Source organism: Anas acuta, chromosome 11 (assembly GCF_963932015.1).
Source record: "Anas acuta chromosome 11, bAnaAcu1.1, whole genome shotgun sequence".
Taxonomy (NCBI): Eukaryota; Metazoa; Chordata; class Aves; order Anseriformes; family Anatidae; genus Anas; species Anas acuta.
In genome coordinates this window covers 20830938-20857037 of record NC_088989.1, presented here as the reverse complement: position 1 = coordinate 20857037, position 26100 = coordinate 20830938, and the positions used below count along the sequence as shown (strand labels likewise).

Here is a 26100-nt window from a genome sequence, read left to right as displayed (position 1 = left end):
TTTGTTGTTTTTGTCTGTTTGTTTATTTTTAAATCGGGCAAGGAGAAATTGCACAGTCTCTAACAAAATATTTAGTGCAGCTATTGACTAGTAGCGATCTATTCTTTCTGTATGCATGTATCCAGTTAGCACCTTTAACTATAAAGAATATTAACACAGAGCTTTCATACATCGAATATATTTTTGGTGGCATTTTCCAAAATTAACTTAATATTTTTTCATGAATGGCATATTTTTATTGTGAAAATATTGGAAAAATTTCCCCAATTAGGAATTTTGGAAATTCTTCATGAGACAGCAACAGTGTGTTTGCAGGAACAGATTTCCTGAGTTCTTCACCTCTGCTGGAGCAACATTACTTTGCTTGCTGAGGAAAGAGTACAGTATTATACAGTATTAGGGAGACTTGATGAGTTCTTGATCCAGGTTCAGTTTTAGTTATATATTATTAATCGTTTTGCAGTTGGAAAAAATCTAGCAGAGTCTGCGTGTCACTAATGAGGAAAGAACTTATGCTTTATAAATTAAAGAAATGTGCAGAGGTTGCTTTTGGAATATGGGACAGAGCTAAGAATACATAACACTAGAGCAGAAATTTTACTTCACAGTACAGCAATTGTTCCGCTTGAACAGCAAACAAACAGGAAAATAAATTGTCTATTTATATTCCAAAACGAATGGTAGATACTATAGACATTCCTGATTTTTCAAATATCACCACTAAAAAGTACATTTGAGCAACCTAATCTGCTTTGTATTTGCAGTGCCTACCTTTTTGAAGCTGTTCTCTGATAGTAAAATTAAATTCTCTAATAATCACTGCACAACACAACCACACAATCATGAGTACCTATTAATGGATATTACTGTTTACAGCTAGGATGACAATGAAAGCAAATGTTGCAAGTACTGTTACCATCAGCAATTCAGAACTGCATGTCAGGAAGATCTCAATTACAATCAATGTTATACACAATGCCATTAAATATTTATAATTAACTTACAGTTAACAGAACTCAAGAGTTCTATGTTAATGCAGATATAAATAACAACAATCTAAGGCATTAAAAAAGGCTGCAACACAGAATAAAATATAAAAATCTGTATGTCGTGGTAATTTCTTATTTTACAGTTCAATTTGCCAAACCATCTAGAGACCTCAGAGGTTATTTTCACTTTTAAAACTGAAATGCACAATTACTGCAGAATTTAAGTAAGGATCCTGATTCTGCCAAATATTGATTTTTACCAAGTTCAAATAGCTTCCCCCACCCCTACTCCTATCCTTACCCTTCATCCCCTTCAGTCGCCCCCTACCCCCCCAAAAAAAAAAAAAAAAAAAAAAAAAAAAAAAAAAGACTTTTGGTTATGAAAGTTCTCTGGGTTATTCTAAACATTAATCCCTGGAAAATAAGGAAATAATTCTGAAAAAGGTATGGAGGGTGCAACCCTTATCCCATATTCTGTCATTTCAGTAACAGAGTCCAAATCTGTACACTTTAGGTGCATCCCAACTCTCAGTAAATAGTTTTAAATATAGACAATTGTGAAGCCTTAGTCAGTACATCATCTGCTTCTAACATACATCACCAATTTTACACCATTATGTCCTAGCTATTAAGCTTTCTTTATTTGTCCCTTGAGTATTCAGAAGATAACATCTGTATGCCTTTTTGACACACTGGCAAAACTCGAAGTTTAAATTCGCACTGTATGTTTTCCCATGCGTGGCAGCTATACATGCTACATAGCTCATCCATCCTTCCCTGTGAACTTCTGATTAGGATGGGTAGTACATCCAAGAGTTAAGCGGCAACTGAATTGTACTCCTTGTGTAAGTAAAGAGCATGTAGGGGCTGGAGTCATGGAACAGGGCTCCAATGTGCTCACTGCTATTGCAAATGCACACAGGATTTTTGCATGCATGCAAAGTGATCCCTGCTGTGGAGTTTTCAATCTAAACAAGAGGCAAGAGATTTACACAGATGGACAGTAGGCCGAGAGATTTACACAGATGGACAGGAGACATCAATAAATAATTATGTAATACCTAGCACAAAGATAGGGGGCCTGGAGAACAAGTCCTACGAGGAGCGGCTGAGGGAGCTGGGCTTGTTCAGCCTGGAGAAAAGGAGGCTCAGGGGCGACCTTATCGCTCTCTACAGGTACCTTAAAGGAGGCTGTAGTGAGGTGGGGGTTGGTCTGTTCTCCCATGTGCCTGGTGACAGGACTAGGGGGAATGGGCTTAAGTTGCACCAGGGGAGTTTTAGGTTGGATCTTAGGAAGAACTTCTTTACCGAAAGGGTTGTTAGGCACTGGAACAGGCTGCCCAGGGAAGTGGTGGAGTCACCATCCCTGGAAGTCTTTAAAAAACGTTTAGATGTAGAGCTTAGGGATATGGTTTAGTGGGGACTGTTTCTGTTAGGTTAGAGGTTGGACTCGATGATCTTGAGGTCTCTTCCAACCTAGAAATTCTGTGATTCTGTGATTCTGTGATAAGTACCACTGACACCACCAATAACCTTATTTGCCATCAGTGATTTGGGGGATGGGGACTAGGGGAAAGAGCAGCAGAGGATCATTATGGTGAAAAAGCACAATCAAAATGAAAAAGCAATTAAAGTGAATCACCAAAAATGTAAGAACAGCCAATTCCCATCAGTATTTGCCTGTGAAACCTAAAAACAATACCTGCACCAGACACATTGTGTCTTTTGCCAACTCTCCGTGATGGAGGAACTGACCATCTGCAGAGTCGTGTACAATAGCTGCTCTGATGTGTGAATGACCACTTTTGTTGAAGACGCAGAGATGTTTTTAGTTAATGTAAGGCAGTTCAATTGGTAAAATGTTACTAAATCAATCGTGTATCAATATACATTCTAGTATCAGGACTGTTACAGTTCAGCATGTAGGGTAACAGTAATGGAAAACAGAACTTGCCATTATGTATCATTAAAGTATAATCAATTACAGGAATCTGTTAATGCTTTCCTTCAGAGAATCAGTCATGAGGAAACATAATCTACTGTGCAGATAACAAACGGAAATGATTTTTAAAACAATGTGATTGGGTTGAAAACATTTTTAAAGATAAACTCTAACAGATTTCCTGACCTCATTTTATTAATGCAGAAGTCGAAATAGACAAAAATGTTTCTTTTTATACTCCAAGAATGGAAAACAAAAGTTCCTATTAAATCTGGGCCTGGAACACACATTTTCCAGCCAACATCCAAGATTGCATTTGCTGTATTCATCATTATATATTTGTGTGTATATAAAATGATGTCACTGCTTATGGCACTATAAAATCCAATTCAAATAAAAATCACAGGTTTTATACTGTCCTTCTGGAGCTCACTTGCACTCTGGATGAGGTGCCCCACTCACTGAATTTGCAAGGGAACACCAGGGCTGATCTGGAAAACAGTGTTGAGAACCTACGGTGAGGAGTCAGGCAGGCACAGGGGAAGCTAATGACAGCATCAAACAGACATAAGGGAGGATTTGCACTGCAGAAATGCTTGGTCAGTCAAAAGTAGAACTGCACTTCAGTCTGAAGAGACAGGATAAGACAACAAATGAAAGAAATCGTATCCCATAAATTCTCTCTGTTTGTTTGTTGTTTTGTTTTTGTTTTGTTTTGTTTTTTTGTTTTTTTTAAACAGGACTTCTACAAAATGAGCAACAAAACTAGTGATAAAGATTTGCACATCAGATGGTATACATAAGGTTGAAATGAAGAGTTTTGAACAAAACAATTAAAACAAATACTAACCTACTATCCATTTATATGCCTAATTATTTAATACTACTATCATGGTCAAAATTGCACTAGAATGTAAAGCACAGATTAGGAGACTGCACTTCAAAGTTTTACATATTAGCAGAGAGTTATCATATTTTGAATTCTTCATTTTTATATGTCTTAAAAAGACCTGACAGCCCTTAATTGTGACCCTTGGCATTGCTCTGCCTATTCTGTTTTGTGCTATCACTCATTATTCATGCAAATATAATTTATTTTTTTTTTACTTTTGCAAATAATTTTAACAAAATCTGAGTTTAAAAGTCATCAGTGACTACTTCTCAAACAGGAGCTTTCAAGCAACCATTAAACAAATATGCGAGTATATTTTTATGATAAAAAAATAATATCTCACTGAATTCATAAAAATCCCATTAATTATGAATTGACATGATCAATTGACATAATCATTGACATGATCAATGAAATGATGCATGAAAATAGAGGTAGAGGCAAAATAACCTACTTGAACCCAGAAAATTTTCAGACAATAATCATTACCCGCTTTAATTAACTTCAACACAAAAGCAGGGGCTCCTTCTGTTTCAAGTTAATGAAGCTCAACACACAGACACTACAATTATAGACAAAGCACAAGTCTAAAGCAAGTTGTATCTTAAGATTGAAATAATGAGCTTGGTATTTTAATTTTGTAGTCAGCAATTAAGGGAGATCCAGAAACAAAGAAACAATACATGCAATTGAAATGTTAAGGCACAAATGTAGCCAGTTTTCTCTCAATATCTTATAAGCCAAAACCAAGAAAATATTCCTCTCCCTCCTCCCCTCCCGCTCCCCCTCCCCCCCCTTACAATAAGCAGTATCCATAATACCCTGGAAATATTTCTGCTATGATCTTCTAAGATTTACTCACTTTCATACAATACAAGCCAGAAATGTGACCTCACCTACAGCTATGAACTGCTTAGTGACTTGCCTTTCTCATATATATTCATTATATTTTTATCTATAATACTGTTATTTCCATTGAAAATGATTGTTGTGTAGTGAAAAAGCTGTTATCCCACAAATAATAATAATAATAATAATAATAACCCTAGATTACTTCCACCCTTTTCAATAATTTACCATGTTAGAAGAAGATACGACCTTTAACTTAATCTCATCACCAAGCACCTAAAAAAAAAAAAAAAAAAAAAAAAGGAAAAGATGGTCTGCCATTTATTTCTCTCATTTATAGTTTATTAAACTTAAAGATAATAGAAAAAAGGTGGAAAATAGCAGAGTATGTCTGGGCTGTAGTATCAGATATCACCGCTTATTACTGGCTATCTGCCTGGTAATCATAAATCCATAGGGTAATATTCTAAAATCTTTTGCTTTTCAGGTAGGTGTGAGCCAAAAAAAAAAAAAAATTAATTTTCTATGAAGAGCAGAAAACAGCAAGCACAGCACAATTGAGTAGCAGGATGCATAAATATTCCTGATTACAAACCCTTTCACATAAAGCAAACAGGAAGAGTTTGAAGCTAACAGTATGTACATCATGCAAAAGGTATCTCTGTCCCAGAAGACAGATATCACATAGTCTATGAATGAACTGCTCCAATAAATTATATTATTCCTCAGAGGGGAAAAGAGAGCAATGTTATAAACAGTGACTTCAGAAAAGTGAGAACAATAGGGCATTGAATTTTGCAAGAGTGAATTGAGGATCTTTTTTTCCTGGAGGAGAGCTCAGTATCACTGACCAATGAGCCTTATAAATAAAAACATTAACTCCAGCACTGCCTGCTCCTCTAAGCATCTTAGCATCTCACCCTTTCAACATATCAGAATCAAAATGTACATGCAAAATAATACAGGACGTACAGAATTAAGCATGTTTCAAATATATTTTTTAAAATATGCTTTCCAGACAGCTCAGAAAGGATGCAGTTCTGCCAAAGCACATATCACACACACGACTTTGTTGATGATAGATTGTGCTGTGCATCTTCCATATGGAAGTCTCAACAAATAAAAAAAAAAAAAAAAAAAAAAAGAAGAAGAAAAAAAACCACCACACTTTGTACATCACCTCCTCCTTGTATTGCTTGATACAAAATGAATAGCCACAGATAAAGGAAAGCCAAGCTAGAGAAGCATTTCTGAACCTTGACAGGATCAAAATCCCCAGAACCACCACCCAAGGAGCAGCAGGAGCCCAGCAGCATCCCAGGCTGCCCTCGGGTAGATGTCCAGCACTGAGGGCAGGTCTGCCAGCAAGCTCAGGAATACAGGACTCGCAGATCATACTGAGGAGTAGCTGGCGCTTTCTGCAGCAAAAAGTTAAAAGCTAGTTATAAAGCTTTTTCAGGTGACGATCTCTCTTTTTTCCTAAGGGAAAGATGTTCACTAATTCAATCCAGTTTCTAGGGTGCAAGTCTTGACAACGAATTCAAACAACCGCTCACTGAAAACATCTAATTCCAAATTTCTGCTTGCTATCACCACTACGCCAGATGCTAAGTATTGGTGAGCCTAATTTCATCTCACATGGTCATTTCTGCTTTCCTCTGGCTCCTTATTTGCTTTCCTGATTTGTAATAATTGGATAATATGTAATCAATGTAACTATCTTATGGGACTATCTTATGGGACTTATGTAACTAACTTATGGGACTATCCATGTAATAATTAATAATTATTACATGGATAGTCCCATAAACTAGAGAGCTGATTTTAAACACACAAGCTCTGTCTGCTCCGACAACGATAACAAGTTTCTCAGAGGTTTATGGAAATCTCAAGAAGCATATGTTTTTCAAGAACATTGGGATATTTTCCCTTATTGCTATGCAGTGTTCCTCCCTTACTTCCTATGCATACTCATTCTGCCAAAGTTCTCTGAAACCCATTTTTTATGCATATTTGGACCTTACCCACTCACTCTGAGGGTTTCTTTTGTTTTATAACAAAGCTTATGTCAGACTGCTTATTACTGTTTACATAATTGCATAGCCTGACACCGAAGAGGGTGGAAAAAAGTTTTGTTTTTAAAAAAAAATGCTGAAAATGGTTTCTCTGTTTTAGCTTTACTGCAAGCTAAGGTAATGGCTTTTGAGAGGCTTACAAAAAGATTACTGTCAGTACTCTTAAACCACAAAGCAATTAACACTTCACAGTTTTGCCTTTATACATTACTTACTTGTTTCTCCTTTTCCATCTCACTTTCCAGCACTTTACAGTCTTGTGACACCTACCTCTTCTACCCCACTGATGCTTTCTTCTGCACCCTCCCCAGTCTTCCTCTCCCAAGCCATGCTTTCCCTTCAGCTTTCTGCTCCTTCTACCGTGGGCCACCCAGATCCACAGAGCTGGAGTCAGGCGGATGCTCCGCTTCCCAAATGGCAGCCTGCCTTGAAATGCAGGGACAGTTGCTGCCTTCCCAGCTGCAAGCTGTGGCCTGCACAGATCCCATGCTATTTTCACCCTATGGAAAGGCAATCACACTGGCAGAAGCTGTTCTGGTTTGAGTATTTGGGGAAGGAACATTGGGTGTGTTGAAAGAGGAAACTTTTTGAGGCCACAAGCAAAGATCTCACGTGATTTCTCCCAGCTTGATATGACAAAATTCAACACGATTTTAAGGCTGATATCACCATGTTAAAACTGCAGCATAAAGTATTGTCTTTGATTTTCTGCTAAAAGTTCATTTCCTGTATTTTTTATTATTAATTAATTAATTTATTTATTTTTATTTTCACACTCCTTGAAAGTGAACATATCTGTTTAATTTGACTGACTGTTTCTGGTACCTCATTATCCTATCACATGTACAATACTGACTTATTGCTCTATTGGAATAAGAGAATTGCCTTGCAAAAAACATCAAAGAGCATTCAGTACTGCAAACACTGAGTTTATCACTATTCTAATGAAAACTTCTGTTTTGCTTCTAACCTCAACCTGTGAATTTATGCGAATATGCAAGAATTTCAGCTTTTATTTCTCTTAAACACATCTCTAACTCTTATAGATGCTTACAAAAAGCATAAAAAAGCAACCTGGAAACACTTAACAATTTGAGCATGGGAAAGGAAGATCTGTATATATGTATTATATGTGTGTAATACTTTCTGTTCAATCTTGTTATTGCTGTTAGTTCTGATGTGTGATTCTTCCTGGTTTTGGAAAATAAACTTCTCTTTTGCAGAATTGCACCAGAGGGGAAAAGACTTATGCTGCAGCACAGATCCACATCCTGAACCAAGCAGAAGAGAGACTCAGAGCCAAAGCAACAGCCCTATCCATCTTTTTTTTTTTTTCTTAGCAGAGTGTCTCACAATCTTCTGTTGCAATTGTTTCACATCATACATATAATTTAATGTTCACTAAAGAAGCAGCTTGAACAGGCCCCGTATCCTCACCGAGTGCCCTACCTACAAGCTGTTCTGAAACAGAGGTTTCTGTTACTCAGAAAAAGCTTTGCGACAGGTGAGTGTTTAAGTGGAGAAGTTGAAATTTTGAAAATACTCTGGGGATGAGAAAGCTATTTCCTTCTCATTTCTGGTAGAAAGCAAACATAGTAAAGGGACAAATAAATACAAAAGGAACAATGTTGGGGAGACTAAAGGAACTGCTCAGTCATACTATTCTTTGGGAATTGTATGGTTCAGCTTTCTGTAATAATGTAAAGCAGACATCAACAGGCAAAAGTACTACATTTGTATTTAATGAGTGAGATTGAACTGGTGTAACTTTCCTCAGGAGGTTTCTACTTTGTGTGCATCAATTCTAGAGAATCTTTCACAGAATCACAGAATCATCTAGGTTGGAAGAGACCTCCAAGATCACCGAGTCCAACCTCTGACCTAACACTAACAAGTCCTCCACTAAACCATATCACTGTCTTTAACCAGTAACATCCAAAATTCACCAATATCTTCATAGCTCCATAGGCATTTAGCTTTTCTTCTTTTCCCTTCCCAACTTCAAGACGTAAAGAGCAAAGAGGAGACAAGATGAAGTGCTCTCCACTGCAACAGCTTGTCCTTACAGCTGAGGATCTGCAAGACGGTTTGTGGCACTTCCACTATTAGAGCAGTTGAGAAGTCACTTTCAGCTCACAGAAATCAACATGAGTAAAACTGAACTAAGAAACTACTAACAGCAAAAAAAATTTTGTTGTTGCTGTTTTCCTTTCAGAAAGAAGTATAAAAGCATTTTCTGAAAAAAAAAAAAAAAAAAATATATATATATATATATATATATATATATATTACTTAAAGGAAACACTAAAACCAAACAAGGACACTAAACAATTATTTTTATCATTTAACAGCATCCTCTTATGCCTTTTAGTTCACTGACACTAGCTGCTCATATTTTTATTTCACTTTTCCTGTATTTTAAGCCCTCAAACTGCAGCAGTTTTAGGGCTTTCTTAAGAGTTCTGGGCTTTTTTTCTCTCTTAAGAGTTCAGGGTTTTGCTGTTTTTTAATCACATTCTGAACTCTGCATTTACTGTCTTTCCTTGATCTCCCTTGCCTTTTGATGAGTACAGAAAACTTTGAACTATTCATGAAACACGGTAACAACAAAACTTCTGCAGGTCTTGGCAGCATCCCTGCATCATAGCTGTAACCAAATTATGCCTTTGGCTAGACGTGTATAACCTTACAGAAGAACAAGTCACATAATCACAAGTGTTAGAGGAACACAAAGATGAACCCCTGGAGAGTAGGTCCTGTGTGATGCACCTTGGGTCTAAAGAGTTCCAGAGGCAGATTTTACAGCTGAACCAACTGTAATGTTTCCAGGCATTAAAGCTACCCCTGCAAGAGTTCCTCGGGACCATGAAAAGTTAACCATTGATAGTTAAGGATATCTTCTTCACACCTTGTTATTAGCTAAAGTTACACTATCCACGCCCCATAACAATATAGCTGAGAGCAATGTAGTCTGCAAAGCATTAAAAAGGAAGCACTAGAAAAAGTTAGGCTGTCAGATCTCACATTAGGTTTCCAGGTTTGGAGATTAGATAGATTGATTTCAGATTTAGAAAGTAAACATCTTAGACATATAATCCATGAAACACATCAAACATCAGATGTTCCACTGCTATTTTAAACACCATTTTCAAAAAGTCACTTAAGTCATTGGTTTTAAGTGCATGAATCCATCAGGCTTCCCTTTCAATTGTGGATGTTCAGAACACTTCAAGTGCTGATTCAGGCTTGTGGGCATAGTTCTAACAGCCAGAAAAGTATTAATACCACTAGAGTGTAAATCTAGTTCTGTGCCTCATTCAAAGTTACTGAGACAATAAACATTCAGACTTCTCTAAAATGCTAAGATGAATATCAAGCGTGTATACTGAAACCATCCAGCAAGTGAACCAAAAGCCATAACCAAACATTTTATTTTTATATATTTTTATGTTTGAGAAAATGTGGTAGGAGGACAAAGCCTGTACATGTGTGCAGTTGTATCAGCTGCATATACAAGTTCCTGTGTACATGACAGTTCCGGGGAGTATTCCCCTTCAAAGACTCTTCCTTAGGTCTGAACACCAGCTTCACCATGGTGTTCCACTGAATTATGACAAGGCAGTTTACATCTTCAGCAGTGTTACCCAAACACAAGGCAAGTAAATGATCAAGAAGTCAAATTTCAGTTAATAATAATAAACTGAAAATTCTTTCTAACAGATCATCCCCCCTCAAGAAAAGGATAATATTCTCTTTCTCCCCCCACCACAAATATTTTTCAGACATACAATGTGTCAACAAAACTAAAGCGTGCTATAGAATCAATTCCAAACTTGTAATATCCAGCACTCTCTCTGGGTCTGTGCTTGGCAGTTAGCCCCTATATGTCTTTTCTCATCATGTTAAAGGTGCAAGATTCAGGACAAATGGACCATACTTTACACTACTTTCCACAAAGGCAAGCACAGACACAGTGTCCTGTATGAAGCAAGAGAGATCATTTAAATCTGTGGAAATATTGTAACAAGACAACTTGGCATACCAATACAGATAGTAATATATCTTATATCCGCAAATACATTATTCAACATATTTATTCCACTTAACGTCTATTTGAAGAGTCTTTAGTAACCCTGAATAATTTGAAACCATAACAACCAGTAAAAAAAAACCTGAACAGGGTTAAAGGTTCAAATAAGTAACTCTTAAAAGGTCATTTCCTCGTATCTTGCTATAGCTGCAGCTCTTAGTTTTCATCCCTAGCAGAGGAAACAATTTTCCCAACCCCAGATACTGCAGGTTAATGCTCTGACATCGGCTCTCACCAGTTCATAGTTTGGTCATTACTCAAACATTCAATATATAACACTGATGAGTTAAACATCCTATCACCTACTTTGATTTATTTCTTTCAATTCTCTGGGAGTTTTATTTATAACTACAGGGCTGAGTTTGGTGGTGCCAATAGATTCAGCCCAGGGAATCTATATAATAGCCAAATAGCTTAGATCATTATACAGTATTTCAGTATATTGATTAGAATACCTATAGAATAACTAAAGACAAAACTAGTAATCTTACTGAGAAAAATAACTACAAGGGACCAGGTCTAGCTTAAGCAAATAATATAGTTTCAGCATTGCTGAAGAGAACATGAGCAGTCTAAAAAATATTTTTTTTCCAGTTATTTTCTTTAAGTTGGTATTTTTTGCGGTCAATAAAAATATTAATATAATTTATTTCTCACTTTTATCATTTTTATGTACTGACACAATATTATCTATTCTGTTCTCAAGACATAGGGGGTGATGCTGGACCAATAAAAGGTACAACTGCACTTTCTTTTCATGTCTTCTGAATTTCCAGAATATCTGTCCACACAGATCACAGACTGGTACTATATCACATAACACTAATTCTAAATATTTAATCCTGTCTTCTACACATTGGCCAAGGCAAAACAAACACCAAAAAAAATCCTCTTTGATAGCAAAATTTTATATACTATATTTTATATAAGCATTCTGTTCCTCTCCACTTCAACGTACGCTATCAAATCATTCTGGCCATTATTTTATATTGAACAGATGGTATTATGAGATTTTTGATAAAGAACAACAATCACCCAGCAAGGGTTGCAAAGGGGTCGGTGAAACCAAGATTAACAATTGATTAGCTTTAATGGACCGTGACAGTAATAAACAACAGAGCTCTACACAAAGATTTGATTGTCCTGTTAATGCTGCTGACACAAAATGGCTTTTAACTTGGCTTCCTGAAAGTGTTAATATCTTCAAAGCCTCAGCAAATGAAGGACTTTATCAAAGTGAGAACTATCCTGCAGAGAAGAAGCACTTACTGTAGGTCTCAAAAAAAAAAAAAAATTCTATAAAGTGTTTCTGATTTTTTCCAGACAATAGCTCCTATTTCTTCAAGGTACAGTTCAGAAAATAAAATACAGCACACCTCTAAAAGGCTTGAACGTAGCAGAGCTCTAAAGCATTTGAATACAGAAGTCAGCATTCATTGAGCACAACAATAATATGAATAATCACTTCCAATGCTCTCATTTTATCTTTACTATAACTTTTAGTGACAGAGCTCAGCATCACAACCTGCTAAATTGATTTTTTTTATCCTTATCTCTTAAAAGTTCACTCATTTTTCTTTCTCTTTTTCTTTTTCCTTTTTTTTTCTTTTTCTTTTTCTTTTTTTCCTGCACAGAAATTGGTTACTTGTATCAACTTTTCATTACAAGAAAATGGAAAATGTTTTGTGATTACTGGAAGTAACCAAGGTAACTTCTGAAAACAAAACTTACAGTTCTACGTATTCCTTAGCTGAATGTATAGGAAAGCCTGCTGGAAACGTCTCTGTTTCCCTTAATGCTTAAGCTTAGAATTTAAATGGACACATGGCTAATATTCACAGAAAGATTTAAAATTAATTCTAGATATCTGAAGTCAAAGTAAATAAAACTCCCCCTAACATGGTGTTCAGGAAACCAAGGATAAAGGAATTCAAAGGTAAGATGTTACACATTTAACTATTGAGTAACACTTTCTGTCAAATTTCCCATTATTAGATGGGGATTAGATCACTTGCTTTTTTAAATTAATCTGTTTTTTAACTACACCCTTTATTTAAGCAAAGATTTTCTTTTTAATCATTTTTAACTAATTTTCAACTAATGGTCTGGCTCTAAGGGCTTCTAGGTAAAAGAGAAAAAAAAGAGAACAGTGTCTGCTTTAGACACAGATCCGAAGGCAAACCATTTGCTCAAATCAAGGTCAGGCTAATCCATCCCCGTGGGTCCCACCCCATCTGCAAATTCAACTCTTCTACTGAACAATTCCTTGCCAGTGCACTGTAACGATGAAACATGCTGCTAATTACTGAGTTTAAATATCTTGACCTAGGCAGACATGCAAAGAATTTAAATGAAATCTCTAAAAGAGTAAAATCCACGAACCAGGTCTCTCACCACACACATCCTGAACGTGTAACCTGTCAAAATACTGAGCCAGCCTTCGTGAATTCCATCTTCTGTAATCAGCATCCTTCTATTACTCACAGACTTGGCCTTCTACAGCAGTTCTTCACTTAAGCTATTGTATAAATCCATACTCTTATGACAAATATTGAAGAAATCTATTAGTAGTAGTTACCTGCAAATCAGCATCAAACTCATGTTTCAGGTAAGCATCTTCTGCAGCTTCAACAAGACGCTGGGAAAAAAAAAAAAAAAAAGTTTATTTTTTGAAGTAATAGATAGTATGTTAAATCCAGGAGTTTCTTCCAGTATTACAAACAGAAAATAATTGTTTGAGAACCATGTAATTCATCATCTCCACATGATATCTGCTATAATATTTCATTAATTCAGAAAAATAAATAAATAGAAATAACCTAACCACAGTTTAAAAAAAAAAGGATCAGAGTTTTTAAATCCTCAGCATCCATGCTTGGTGGGACAAAATTTTCAGAAGAGATCAACTACTAATTAATAAAGATAAAAATACAGATCATTTGCTCATTTTTTCCCCAACACAAGTGCTCAGCATCCTGCAGCTCTCACTCAGACACTGATTTTTAAAAAACACAAAATCACGTCAAGAGGCTTTAACACTCTGGACTTCATTTTGCATATAGATTCCCTTTGCAAATCTTTCTTAAAATTAAAATGAGAAGTATTTCCTAATAATGCTCTTGACTGAAAGCAACTTAAATAAAATGGAATTTCTTAATAATAAATCAAATATGAAAGATTAGAAAAACAGATGTGAGGTTCATTTACCTAGCAGATTTAAAGTGTTGTGCATACTACTTCAACATGGTGTATAAACACAAGAACTGTCTTCTATTATGGAAGTAATATTTACCAAATGACAGTAATTCAGTAGTACTTTTTCCTCCTTATACTAAGAATTCTCTGTTGTGTTCCTTACTACTATTATCTGAAGGACAAAATGAGGTTTATACTAGGACACAGCTACTTGAAAACTAATTCACGTGGGGGTTTGCTGCAGACATTCTCTTCTGAAAAGAGATTACATCCTTTTCAGGATGTTTTACATAGGGTTTGTTACAGCTCTGAGTATTTCAACTCTAAACGCAACTCTTCCTGTGTTTTATTTAAACTAACTGAACATTCATGTATGTACAACACAAAATCAATCAGAGCATGAACTGTCACAGAATATTTTGATCCATCCTTATTCTTTTTTTTGTTTGTTTTCGTTTTTTGGTATATCGGATACTGGTATGTATATTCATTTATTTATTTTTTTTTTAATCGCAAAGCAAGTAAACTCAAGGCTCTCATTCATGACACTTAATGGACAGCTGTGCACACTTCTGCTTCCTGTTTCAAGACGACCCCTTTATCAAGTCTTCGGATATAAATCAAAAGGGAATCAGAATTCCTATCAATTGCTATAAAATTTACTATAATGAAAACTATGAAAAATATTTCTGGTTGCCAATTCAGAACAAATGGTTCAACAAAAAACTGAGTTTAAAGCAGAGCCTCATTGGTTCCATTTGTGTTCACCAGGGTGTGCAGAGCCACAGCACATCACAGTCTTTCCTCCCACATCTGTCTCATCATATGGCTTGCAAACCCTCCGTCCTCTGCTGGGCTCCTCCAGCACCCTGCTCAGCAGCTCCCAGCAGGAAGGCTGTCCCACCTTTTCCTTCATTCCTTACTCCCATACCAGGGAAGCCAAACCAGAACTGAACTGAAATGCATACTAGCTCACCTTCCTGCAGGCAGCTAAAAGTAAGCAAAGCATCATGACAGGTTGCCTGAAGGCAAGCCATGAGAAAATATTTCAAATAAAGTGTGAAAATCTATGGAATTGTTTCAACTGCTCCTGTACTGTATGGATAGTAGCAAAAATGTAACTTGTAATCTTTTTTTTTTTTTTTCATTTAGAATCAAAAAAGTCCAAACTATTTTGGTAGGAAAGCCTGGGAACCATGAGGATTAAACAATTGAATAATTTCTGAAGCTCATCTTCAGTGTGTTAGTGACCTGTTGATGCTGTTTTACAAATGTAAACATCATTCCTTAATTATGAAGAAGGCACTTAATGTAATATAACTACTCTAATTCAATGCATTTCTGGAGATGTGTACCCCTTTATATCAAAACCATACTCATATTACTACTCTGCACACGTAATACAAAAGATCATGACTGATGGGTATTTCCAAGTGAAACATAAACATAAATAAATAAATAAAGTGAGGAAAAAGAAGAGCCAAAAAAAAATCTTAATACAGAAAAGAATACATGGAAAAGAGAAAAGTTTTTTCTTACTGTGCTGAAACACTTAGTCAACAGAAGAAAAAATATGACAGTATTTCATGAGATATCAATACCTAGTGGGCTAGAAAAATAATTCATAGTTTCTTATAAAGTTTGCATTGATCCCTATGTGTTTCAATTACATTTTTGCCTTAGTGAGGTAAATTTAATCCAAAATTTATCCCTCCATGTTAGAAATAGCTAGAGAAACATAAGATGGGCAATAGTAGAAACATCTGGTAAGGAGGGCAGCACTGAAATGAAAAGTATGAACTGATACTATATTGATTTTTCATTAAAATGTCAGTTGTATTTGTTCTTTCAAAGAAAAAAAAAAAAAAAAAGAAGTTATATACATCTCAACACTCTTTCAATGCAATATTCTCTATAGGAAACAGAACAACAAAAAAGCGATCTACAGAAACATTTCCTGGGAGAAGCAGACACAAATGCTTCATCCTTAAAAATCTAATAGGAAAAATTAAATTTAGGTACACTGAATGTAGATAACACAAGCAGATACTACATTTTCTGTGTAATAGTCCCTAACCACAGGGTTTGCTTTAACTATCTCAGCACCATCAGAAAGGAGACTGTGAGAAATCTAGGACAGCTACAGAACAGGTAAACTACTAAGAAGCTGAAGTCCACAAAATTACACATTAGTGGATATACACAGATGATATCAGAATGAATTTTTTTTTGGAGGAGGAGGGGGCTATTTTGCCTTTTTATTTTTTTTCTTTTCATGCAGAAGTTCCCAAAGGGATGAAGCATGATGGAAGAAATTCATTAAAGCTTGGGAGACAGAAACATGAAAAATACGTCATACTGCAATGCTCCTTTTTTTTTTTTTTTTTTTTTTTGAGGCCAACAAAACAATAACCCTTTAAAATATTTTAATGACTGAGCAGTTATGTAGCAATGATTGCTCAACACTTTGCATGATTATTGATCCTAATTTTATACTTTATAATGACACTCTTAATACAAATGCCAATATATTTTCATTAGAGTAAACATGCTCTAAAATCATTGCTGTAACAAATAAATTTTCACCAAGCTGTGGTTATCCTGAAGGGAGTTGTGAGTTATCTATATATTTTACATGGAATGAATTACCAATGCTCAATGAGCTATTGTTGGAGTTAAACCTTTTAAGACTTTTTTTTAGGAGCATTTAGCTCTACATGTTCGCAACATGGATGCACACAGAAGTCCAGGGCAGCATACAATCTTTGGATAAAGAACAATTTCCACATTCTATGGCACTTCAACTGAAGCTCCCCTTGTTAAGGAACTAATCCTTGTAATTTTTCAAATATGCATAAATTTGAGAAAGATTAACTGACTTAGTTAGCATACCAAAATGAAGCGTGGATACAAACAGGGCATGAACCAGGGAAGGGTAATAAACTCACACCCTCAAAAGAAATACCAAAACAGTCACCAAAATCAAAAGCCAACGTTGGATATTTTTAGTAGTATCACGGTTAATGTAGAGAAGGCTGAGAGAATAAATATTTTTTTCTTCTCAATAACATAAAAAAAAAATCCACCAAGCCACTTAAGATTAGGATAATTTTTTGACAAATATTTTAAGTTCAGTAAACTGATATTCCCAGATAAACTCTCATTCATGTTAGGTTCTTGTAGAGCCAACAATAAAAAATACTGAATGAAACAGAATAGATAAGGGAAAAACAGAATCCAACAGAAACTGGTTAAGATGGATCACATGGACAGAAAAAGTGAAAATAAATGCAGAGGAAAATAATTTTTAGGAAAAACAAGAAGAAAATAAAGCACAGGGTATCAATTTTAGCTTCTGAGAAGATATCTACTGTTTCCATGTTTCTTGTAAGGCTTTCAGCTCATTTTTCTTTAACTGTCCTTCATTAGAATTACATTTCCAGTTAGAATAAATAAATTAACAAGCAAAACAGAGCCTGAAACAGTTTGTGAGTTCCTGAACCACAGAATGTCACTAAACCATATCCATAAATCCTGCCTGATGTTATATTCTTCTCTCTCTTCAGTTATCAAATCTTGAAGAAACACATTTATATTTGATAGTTTCCATTCTCTTTTTTTGAAGGTAAACCAATTGCCACACATAAAACCAGAAATGCTACTAGAAATTGCTCTCTTCTCAAAACCAAACAGTTACAAATTTCAGAAAAGAACAGAAGACTGCTCTGCCTTAGTATCAGTACCAAGCTGGTTCTAGTTATGATTATTTGTCAATAACATAAATAGTTTATATTCCATAACACTAATGTGATGAAATTTCTTTTCAAAACAGCCAAAACTGCTATACTGGAATGTACCTAAACACAACACTATGAAGTAACAGAAAATGAAAGCTCTGCTCTCTCCACAGTAGATGCTCCTTTGTTTTGTCCCAGCCTCACTGCTAACAAAGCAGCTAAGAAGCACAGCTTCAGTTCTGCGTGTTAAAACGCCACCATGTCAGCTGCCCTTCTACTTGCACATTATTGCCAAACTCTCTAGACTATGCCTCAACATTTCTTTCAGTACATTATGTGAATCTTGCCAGTTTGAGTTGTTACATCTGCTCTGTGCTACGCATTGCACAATCATCATTTTGGGTCTATAACAATTTCATCCAGGATACTTCAGGCAAGGTTCAGTCAAGGGCCACTGATTCTGGCCCTGCTCTGAACAGTAGGACATAACCATCAAAAAAAAAAAAATTTTGTAGACAAACCCATAGGAAGCTCTTCTATTCTAGCATCTCAATAAATTCAATTACAACTAACAGGAAAAAAAAAAAAGCCTCAACCCAAACTGTAATCTTTCATCTTTTCCCCATGGCATTAGATCTGTTGGAGATTCACCACCCACCCAAATCTTGTATACTTCTTCACAGTTGGTTTGAGATGTGGTTTGTAGATGAAAAATAATTAAAAGCTTTATTAAAAAAATGGCACAAAGTCTAATCCCAGGAGCATCCTAGGAATACAACGCAAAGTTAATAATGAAAAACTACTGCATACAGAAAAAAAAAAAAAGGGAACTTAAGTAAGCTTAAAAACCTGCCTCCCAGTGTTCTTTGTATGAAATTGTAACAAGGGCTTCTCAATCAAATTCAAACAAAATTTGTAAATAAAGACAGCAGGTAGGAAAATGAAGGAAAACTAGTCCTTTGAAAGATGTTCTTTCTTTAACAATTTGCAGCAATTACTTTTTATTACATTACTGAAAGAACAAAACTAGAAAATGTTCTGTAGTGGAAAATACTGACAACTACCAAGAGTTACACTTTTTCAGATGAAAAATCTGAATGTGTAATATACTTGGTGTAATTTTAATAACCTTGTTATTGATTTGACCATCAAATTTCAGATCAAAGTTTATTCAGATCAAAGTTTATAATAATTGAGCTGTGAACATGCCAAGAATACTTCCTAAAGTGCAGCCAGATAACTATTTACAGCACAGTTCAGCAGGTGAGTAGCGTCCTGGGAGAGAAACCACAACTTGCTTTTCAGTCAGAGTAATTTTCTTCACTGGTTCCTTTGTTAGAAGCCAAGGTTGTGCATGTGGGAGCACTCAGTAACAGATTACCAAACTTTAAAAACATTATCCACCTATCTTCCTGTGACTTCCCAATGTTGGGGTTCATTTCAGGAGTGAAAAAGGGATTTCCTTTCCAGGCAACCTGTGAGGCTACAGATGCTTTGAAAACTTCTGAAAAGTTTGGGCTGTTTGGGGGGGAAAATTAAAGAATAAAAAATAAAATAAAATAAAAATAAAATAAAATAAAATAAAATAAAATAAAATAAAATAAAATAAAATAAAATAAAATAAAATAAAATAAAATAAAATAAAATAAAATAAAATAAAATAAAATAAAATATTTATTAGCTTGAAGTGTGTTTAGGTAATATTCTGGCATGGGTGGTAATTCTGCTGCAGTCAGAAACCAGAGTTCGGGGTTTGCTTCTTCCGTAGTTCATTTAGCAGAGAAGGTAAAGAAACCAACAGAGAATATTTTATGGTGTCCATCAGTTCCCTATTATTTTCTGTGCTTGAAAACAATATCATGTAACATGGTGATGAATGCAGTGATGCGGAAACAGGCCTCTCGGTCTCACTATTTCATTGCAAATAGCTTTGCATGTGCTTGCCATAACCAGAAAAGCAGTGTAGATATCAGAGGCCAATGCTGACTTTAGAGGAAAATTTGCTAGCATCAGTAACACATGGATTTTTAGACAGGCCAAGAACAGCCTTAAAATTTCGCTGTTTCCCCCCACACACCCCTCAAGATCAGGGCAGGGGTGTAAAGGGGAAAAGTGGTTTCTTTTCAGAAAACACAGCAGCAGATTTTATTTCTTATTCTATTCTTCTCAATTACAAGTACTTTGAAGAAAATTCTGTCATTAGAATTGCTGTTGCTGTGCTTCAGACACACTGAAAATTATTAAGCCTGTTATCTTGATAAAAGAAGAGATCCTACTTCTCGTGGCTTAAGACAAATATTAATTTTGCAATTAATGTCATATCAAAACCAGACTGCTCTAGGACTAGTATAAAATTCCCCTCCAATTTACTGGGCAATGCTCAGTCACAGTGATGCATCAACACAACCAAAGCATAAATTATAAATATAGAAAAAAAATAAATTAAAAGCTTAACATATGCAATTATTGTAAATAACTTCAATTATTCTCTTTTATTTATTCAAGACTTGCAGATTTTTGGGTTGATCATTGTTAGAGAGTTAGTTGTTTTTTTGAAGCAACAAAGATCTTGGTTGGCAAAGAGCTGAACAGACAAATGAAACTGTAAATGGATTAGTTATGATAAAGTACATGAATCTCATATGTAGCACGACAGTGGTTAGGACAATTCTGGTGTAATTAGATGCATTTCTAACTAACTAGGTTAACACTACAACTCCCTATTTAGTTACGGCATCTGGAGATTACCATGGAAGGAAGGCCACAGATGAAGAGGTAACATTCTACTGCATTCTACTGGGCTCAAAGGTGCACAAAGCCAATAAATCAAAAAAAAAAAATAATACTGATTTTGTTGCTATCACATTATGCCTAACACAGAGCAGAAAGGAATCGTGCTAAATATGGTTTTCTTCTGTTCTTTTAATTTCGTAAGTCCCAGCCACCAAGGAATCAATGCAACCTGAGGTGGTTCCAAGGCTATTTAAAATTTGATGTGCCTGCACTGAGTACTGCAGTGCCCAGCTCCTTCAGCCACCTCTCCTGCACCTCATGGCCAAAGGAAAGATTCTTCACCATTTCACACCAATCATGTATTTATCCAAGGTTAGATAACTCTTTTAGAAATACCTTTACATAGCTTTTTAACTCCACTTGCAATATGAAAGCTCCATTGTAATTTTTTGTTTTCACAACTGATAATTCACAACTGATACATTGCTCCCTTCCCCATAATTTAAAAAAGTTATATTTTTTTCTTTGTGAAACACCTTCCAAAATCAAGGAAAGCTGGTCTGTGTGTGTATACAAATGCACGTATATAAATAAGCATCTGTGCACACATCTCTCTCTCCCTCCCTAAGTACAGTGTCATTAGAAGCCTATAAGTATCACCACGATTCTTAGTCCTGTCCCCTACACTGATATAATGAAATTAAAACATCTAATTCTCATATGTAACCCTCCACAGGTCACTCTTTCCAGCTGATTTCATCATGCTCCTCCTAGTGCCAGGATATCTTGCTGCATTTGAGTACTGTGTAAACTTATACAATGTCTGAGCAAAAACACTTTGCCCTTTGCTCTGACAGCTCTCAACACCATTGCTGGATGCTTTGCAGATATTGCTGAAAGAAGATTTGGGATAACTGTTGCCATCTGAGTTCACTGAATGCAAAATTTTCTATTGGTAGGATTCATCTTCCCTAACTTCAGCTATTTCAAAGTTAATCACCTCTCTACACAAGGTAACTAGATGTCCTCCATATGTAGAGACAGAGAACTCTGAAGAGCAGCTCATCCCATTCTAAAATAGTTAGTAAGATACTGGGAAGGGAGAACTTCGGAGCTTTTCCTTCACTCTTTTCTTTAATAGATGTGTAACTGTATACAGCTGATGTTAAGGGAGATGAATCCTACATCGTATGTGCAACATAAATGAGCTAAACAAACACGGAAATATTCCCATGCCTACTGAATAGGGGAAGGAGCCTTGGGGTAACACCTTGTCGTGACAGCTGTCTGGGGACTAGGAACCATGCTGAGGTGTTTCTATGCTATGCACATGCAGAAGTGCCACGCAAATCCAACTGGCTGCTCTGTTCCCTCCTTTGGCTTCTCTCCTCACTTCTGCACTGAAGCTCAAACTCCCAGGTTAATTCCAATTCAACTTGCAATCTGTGGTCAACTTCAACAAAATCAGTTATGATATTTCAGTTGCCAACCAGACACTGACACAATAACAACAAAACTGCAAGATTTATTACTCAAAACAAAGGTCAATTTCAGAGTTTGCAGGAACTTATTTCCATTGCCTCACCCAACACTCAGTCACAACACACTGAGACTTATCTTCACTTTCAAACCCAGCTGTTCACAGAAGGTATTACTCACTCTCTCTCAAGTCAATTTGACTGTTATTGACTTTCCAGAGGGTCGGGATTTCTGTTGCTGACAGATTAAATTAAGTATTTTTTTTAAAAAGAATTTAAAATGAGAAATCAAATTTGAACAGGTTTTTTGTTTTGTTTTGTTTAAAAAAAAAAAAAAAGTGAAGTAGAATAGGTGATGAGAATGCTCTAAGCTAGATATTAAGTTTAGTGTTACTGGGAAGATGTAACAAAAGCAGTAGTTCCTGAGGTAAGCACAGCAGGCAAGGTAAGTTTGAAATTGGGATACAGTGAGGATATCGTATCAAGTGTTCCACCTCTCCTAACAACTATCCTGAGAATTAAAACAAGTATTAGTATTGTTATATTTCTATAGTTTTAGAACAAGTACGTTATGCTAGAAGCTTCAAGCACTAGTGCAGATGACAAAGCCAAACTCACAAAAGCCAGGAAGTGCCAGAATGGAGGTGCCTTAGTTCAATGCCCAGTAACACTATGCTGTCGTTATTGATGTGATAGTGTATTGTCTTGTCCATATGATTTTGCTTGGTTAGAACACTGATACATACTGCCTATGACCTTTGCAGACCTCACAGAGTGATGGCAGTAGCCATCTGTTTCTATATGCACCAGCAATGGCCTTTGCAATCATTCACCTCAGGTTATGCAGGCACAGATTCAATTGCCCACTGAAATATACCCACTTCTGCCTTCCAATAACCACAGTTTAATCCTGTTCCTTTCATATCTGGCCACAACCCAGACCTACTCCTATTTCTTTCCTTTCCCTCTTCCCACATCCTAAGTTCAGTATGCTCACATTATGTTCCCCAAATTCCAATACTGAGTTTTTTCCTACTATTCTCAACCTCTTCTCTAGCATTTACCAATTCTTCCTCCTCCTCCTTCATACCAGCCTTGGCTTCCACACTACCAAACATGCTCTTCTTCATGACCAGTCATTTCCAGGCCCTTAACAATAACTCAGTCCTAACTCTGCCAATCTACATCTCCATTTTTCCCTGTTCTCTGGTACAATTGCATTGCCCACCTAGAACATCTTGTACCATGCATATTTTTAAACCCCAGCACATTTCAATCTAATTTCCTCTGTCACCTTATACCACTTCATTAACCTCCACTCTCTTCTCCTTGTTCCACTAACTTCTTCAGCCTCCCCTAAACCCATCAGACTCCTCTTGCTGCCAACCCTCCCACTTTCCAGTGTCCTCACCTGAACATAGACAAGAGAAGAGATCTCCCCCCTTAAGTCTCCTTGATCTCTTTTCTGTGTTTAGGAGGCACACAGACATACTGACATGCATCAGGGGATAAGGACCTTGTTTCCACTGCCTTCTAGTGGCTTGAGCTAAAATAAACTAAAGGTCTGACCAACTATGTTCTTGTTCAACTATGTACTGAAAATCACAGTGCAAAGAATTTTCAGAAACTTTACTTACAGATAGCTATGTTCTGATAGGTTTCTAATGACCATATGTCTCTATGTGCAGATTTTCCAAATGATAAGTTGATCCAGCTGGAACAGATTTTCAAAGAAAACCTTGTGTCAAGGCCACATCCCTGCCAATTTCAAGGTTCGGTTCTCAAGCATAGAAGTGTTGTAAAATCTTAATGAAAAGAACATCAGAATTATTTTAGAAAGAGTAAACCAATGTATTCTGCCTAATTTCTTTCCTGGAAACAGCTGAAGTGCAAAGATAAAATTCCAAGCTTTTTTTTTTTTTATCCCCTGAAAGCAAGTTATTTCTTCACAGAGCAAAGACCATACTTCATCACTCTGAATACTTGACTGGCACTGAATATGCTAGCATTAATTACAAAAGCAACTTTCAGACTAAGAGATAATATAGTCTTTTCATAATTTTGTATACTCTGGCAGCTTTAGTAAGAAAAAAAAAAAAAAAAAAGGCTGCATTTGTGACTCTGGTCACAAATTTATTGAGCTGATTAATCCTGGGATCTTCTGCCCATGCTTGGTAACTAGCAGTTGGTACCATGTACCTAGAAAGACTTTCTCATATGCTATGAATTAACGCTGAAGTCACAGAAAAATATAGGGGGAATCCTTTTTCTAAAATGATACTTATATACAGATTTAAAAGCCTATATGTATATGTACGCACACACAACAACTGCTTCCTAGGCATACCTTTTTTTCTTTTTAAGTAGTTCTTTTTGCAATAGTTTTGTTTTACTTTCTTGAGAACAGTATTAAACTGTCCTTGTAATTAAATGAACATTTGCAAATTCCCAAACCCAAAGGAAATGCTGTATTGCAAAGTCAAAATCTTATCTGCTTTACTTTGTTAAGGGAATTAGTTCAGTTCCAGGGGGTTCTTTGTTTTTTATTAAGAAAAGTCTTGTAACTCTTACTCTCCTAGTAACTAAAAGATTGCTATACTTTCACCTCTTAATTAGTTTTTATCAACTGTTCAGCATTTAATTATCATATAGTTTTATTTGCAAAATGAAGTAAAACATGCAACAGCACTTCATTTCCATTGTCTGACACATGTCAAGATTTTGCTGTGACCCATGGAATTAATCTCATATTTCCATTTTTCTTAATACTTTTCCTCCTGATGCTCCAAGTATTTATAAATGCATTTGGGGAGCAATATTAGTCTTCACATAGCTAATTAACATGCAGATTCAAGAAGTGACAAGACTGTAACCAAACAAAAAACAAAGTAAACAAAAAAATCACCTTACATTTGCAGATGCAGAGAGTAAATTGTAATAATAGCTTTCCACTTAATTTGGATTATAGGACAGTAGCACAGCACCACCCCAACACTGCAGGCAAGGGTTCCCCCATCAGCTGAATGACTCCCTCACATGCCACCACCACAGGCTTTCCACCACATAGGCATCTACAACCAGCAACTCTGCTCCAGCCTTCAAACCCAATACAAGGACAAAAACATCAAAATCATTATCATTACAAGCATTTTTAACTCCCACACAACTGTGATCCTGAGAAAGACCTTTTCCCCAACAAACAATGAAGTCCTAAAGGCCAGTAAGTGCTGATGCTCCTGATCTTCTGTCTTTCCAATCTAACCTACATGTGTCAAACAATAACAAAAATAAGGCACGCAAAAAAGGGAAATAGCCAATTAGCTCTCTGCTTCCAATACACAGGTATATTTCCCATGTGTTAAACCCTTATTCTGTGAACCTGTCTACACTTCGCAGGCTGAAGCCTCTGCGGACACCTTGATTTTGTGCACTGCAATAAATCTGTAATGTACATTGGCAATAATTTGGCCACAGCCAGATATGAGAATGGGCAACATTTCCTCTGGCTCAGTGTTTGTATGGTGATGGCATGAGACTGCCTGAGGTAAACATGCAGGGCCAGTCTTAGGTGTCACCTCCATGTAACCCCACTGATGCCAGTGAAAGAGTTTTATGATAAATGACATATCTGTGCGGTGTTAGATTGTGAAATTCCTCATCCATCGGTTATTACATCTGTTGGGCAATCTCTCTTGAAGACTTCTGTTTTATACTGGACTTTTAAATTTACTCTTTCATGCCCTTTTAACAGTTACAACCCATTCAATAGTAATAAAATGAATAATAAATTGATTTACAATATCTGCCATAAGTACGTAACACTTTTGACATTATCTACAACAGAAAACGTAATTGTTTTTTTGTGCATCAGGATACAAGGATGAGTCAAATATGACTAAGTAATTAGGCTTTCATCATAGACTGTAGGAAAGAAACAACAACATTGAATTAAATGATAAAAAACACTTCTATGTAACACTAAAATATTCCAGAACGAGTTCTCAACAACTATGTGGTTTTTTTCCTGTTTCTGATACATGACAATCCAAATGAGCTATAAGACCTCAATTACACAAGCAATAATAACTAGTAATTAAAATAATAAAAAAAAAAGACAGAG

General features: G+C 35.9%; 1 protein-coding gene across 18 annotated transcripts in view; it reads right to left on the bottom strand.

Annotated features, from left to right (window-relative positions):
- CACNA2D3 (calcium voltage-gated channel auxiliary subunit alpha2delta 3) overlaps positions 1–26100 on the bottom strand; it is a 463864-nt gene that overhangs the window by 312422 nt on the left and 125342 nt on the right. For all 18 annotated transcript variants that reach the window (XR_011100159.1, XR_011100160.1, XR_011100162.1 and 15 more), the window contains one exon: positions 13416–13475. Coding sequence is in view for 14 of the 18 variants with exons in the window: in XM_068694140.1 (XP_068550241.1) it covers positions 13416–13475 (60 nt within the window). In the remaining 4 variants the exon portion in view is untranslated. The remainder of the gene's footprint in view (positions 1–13415; positions 13476–26100) is intronic.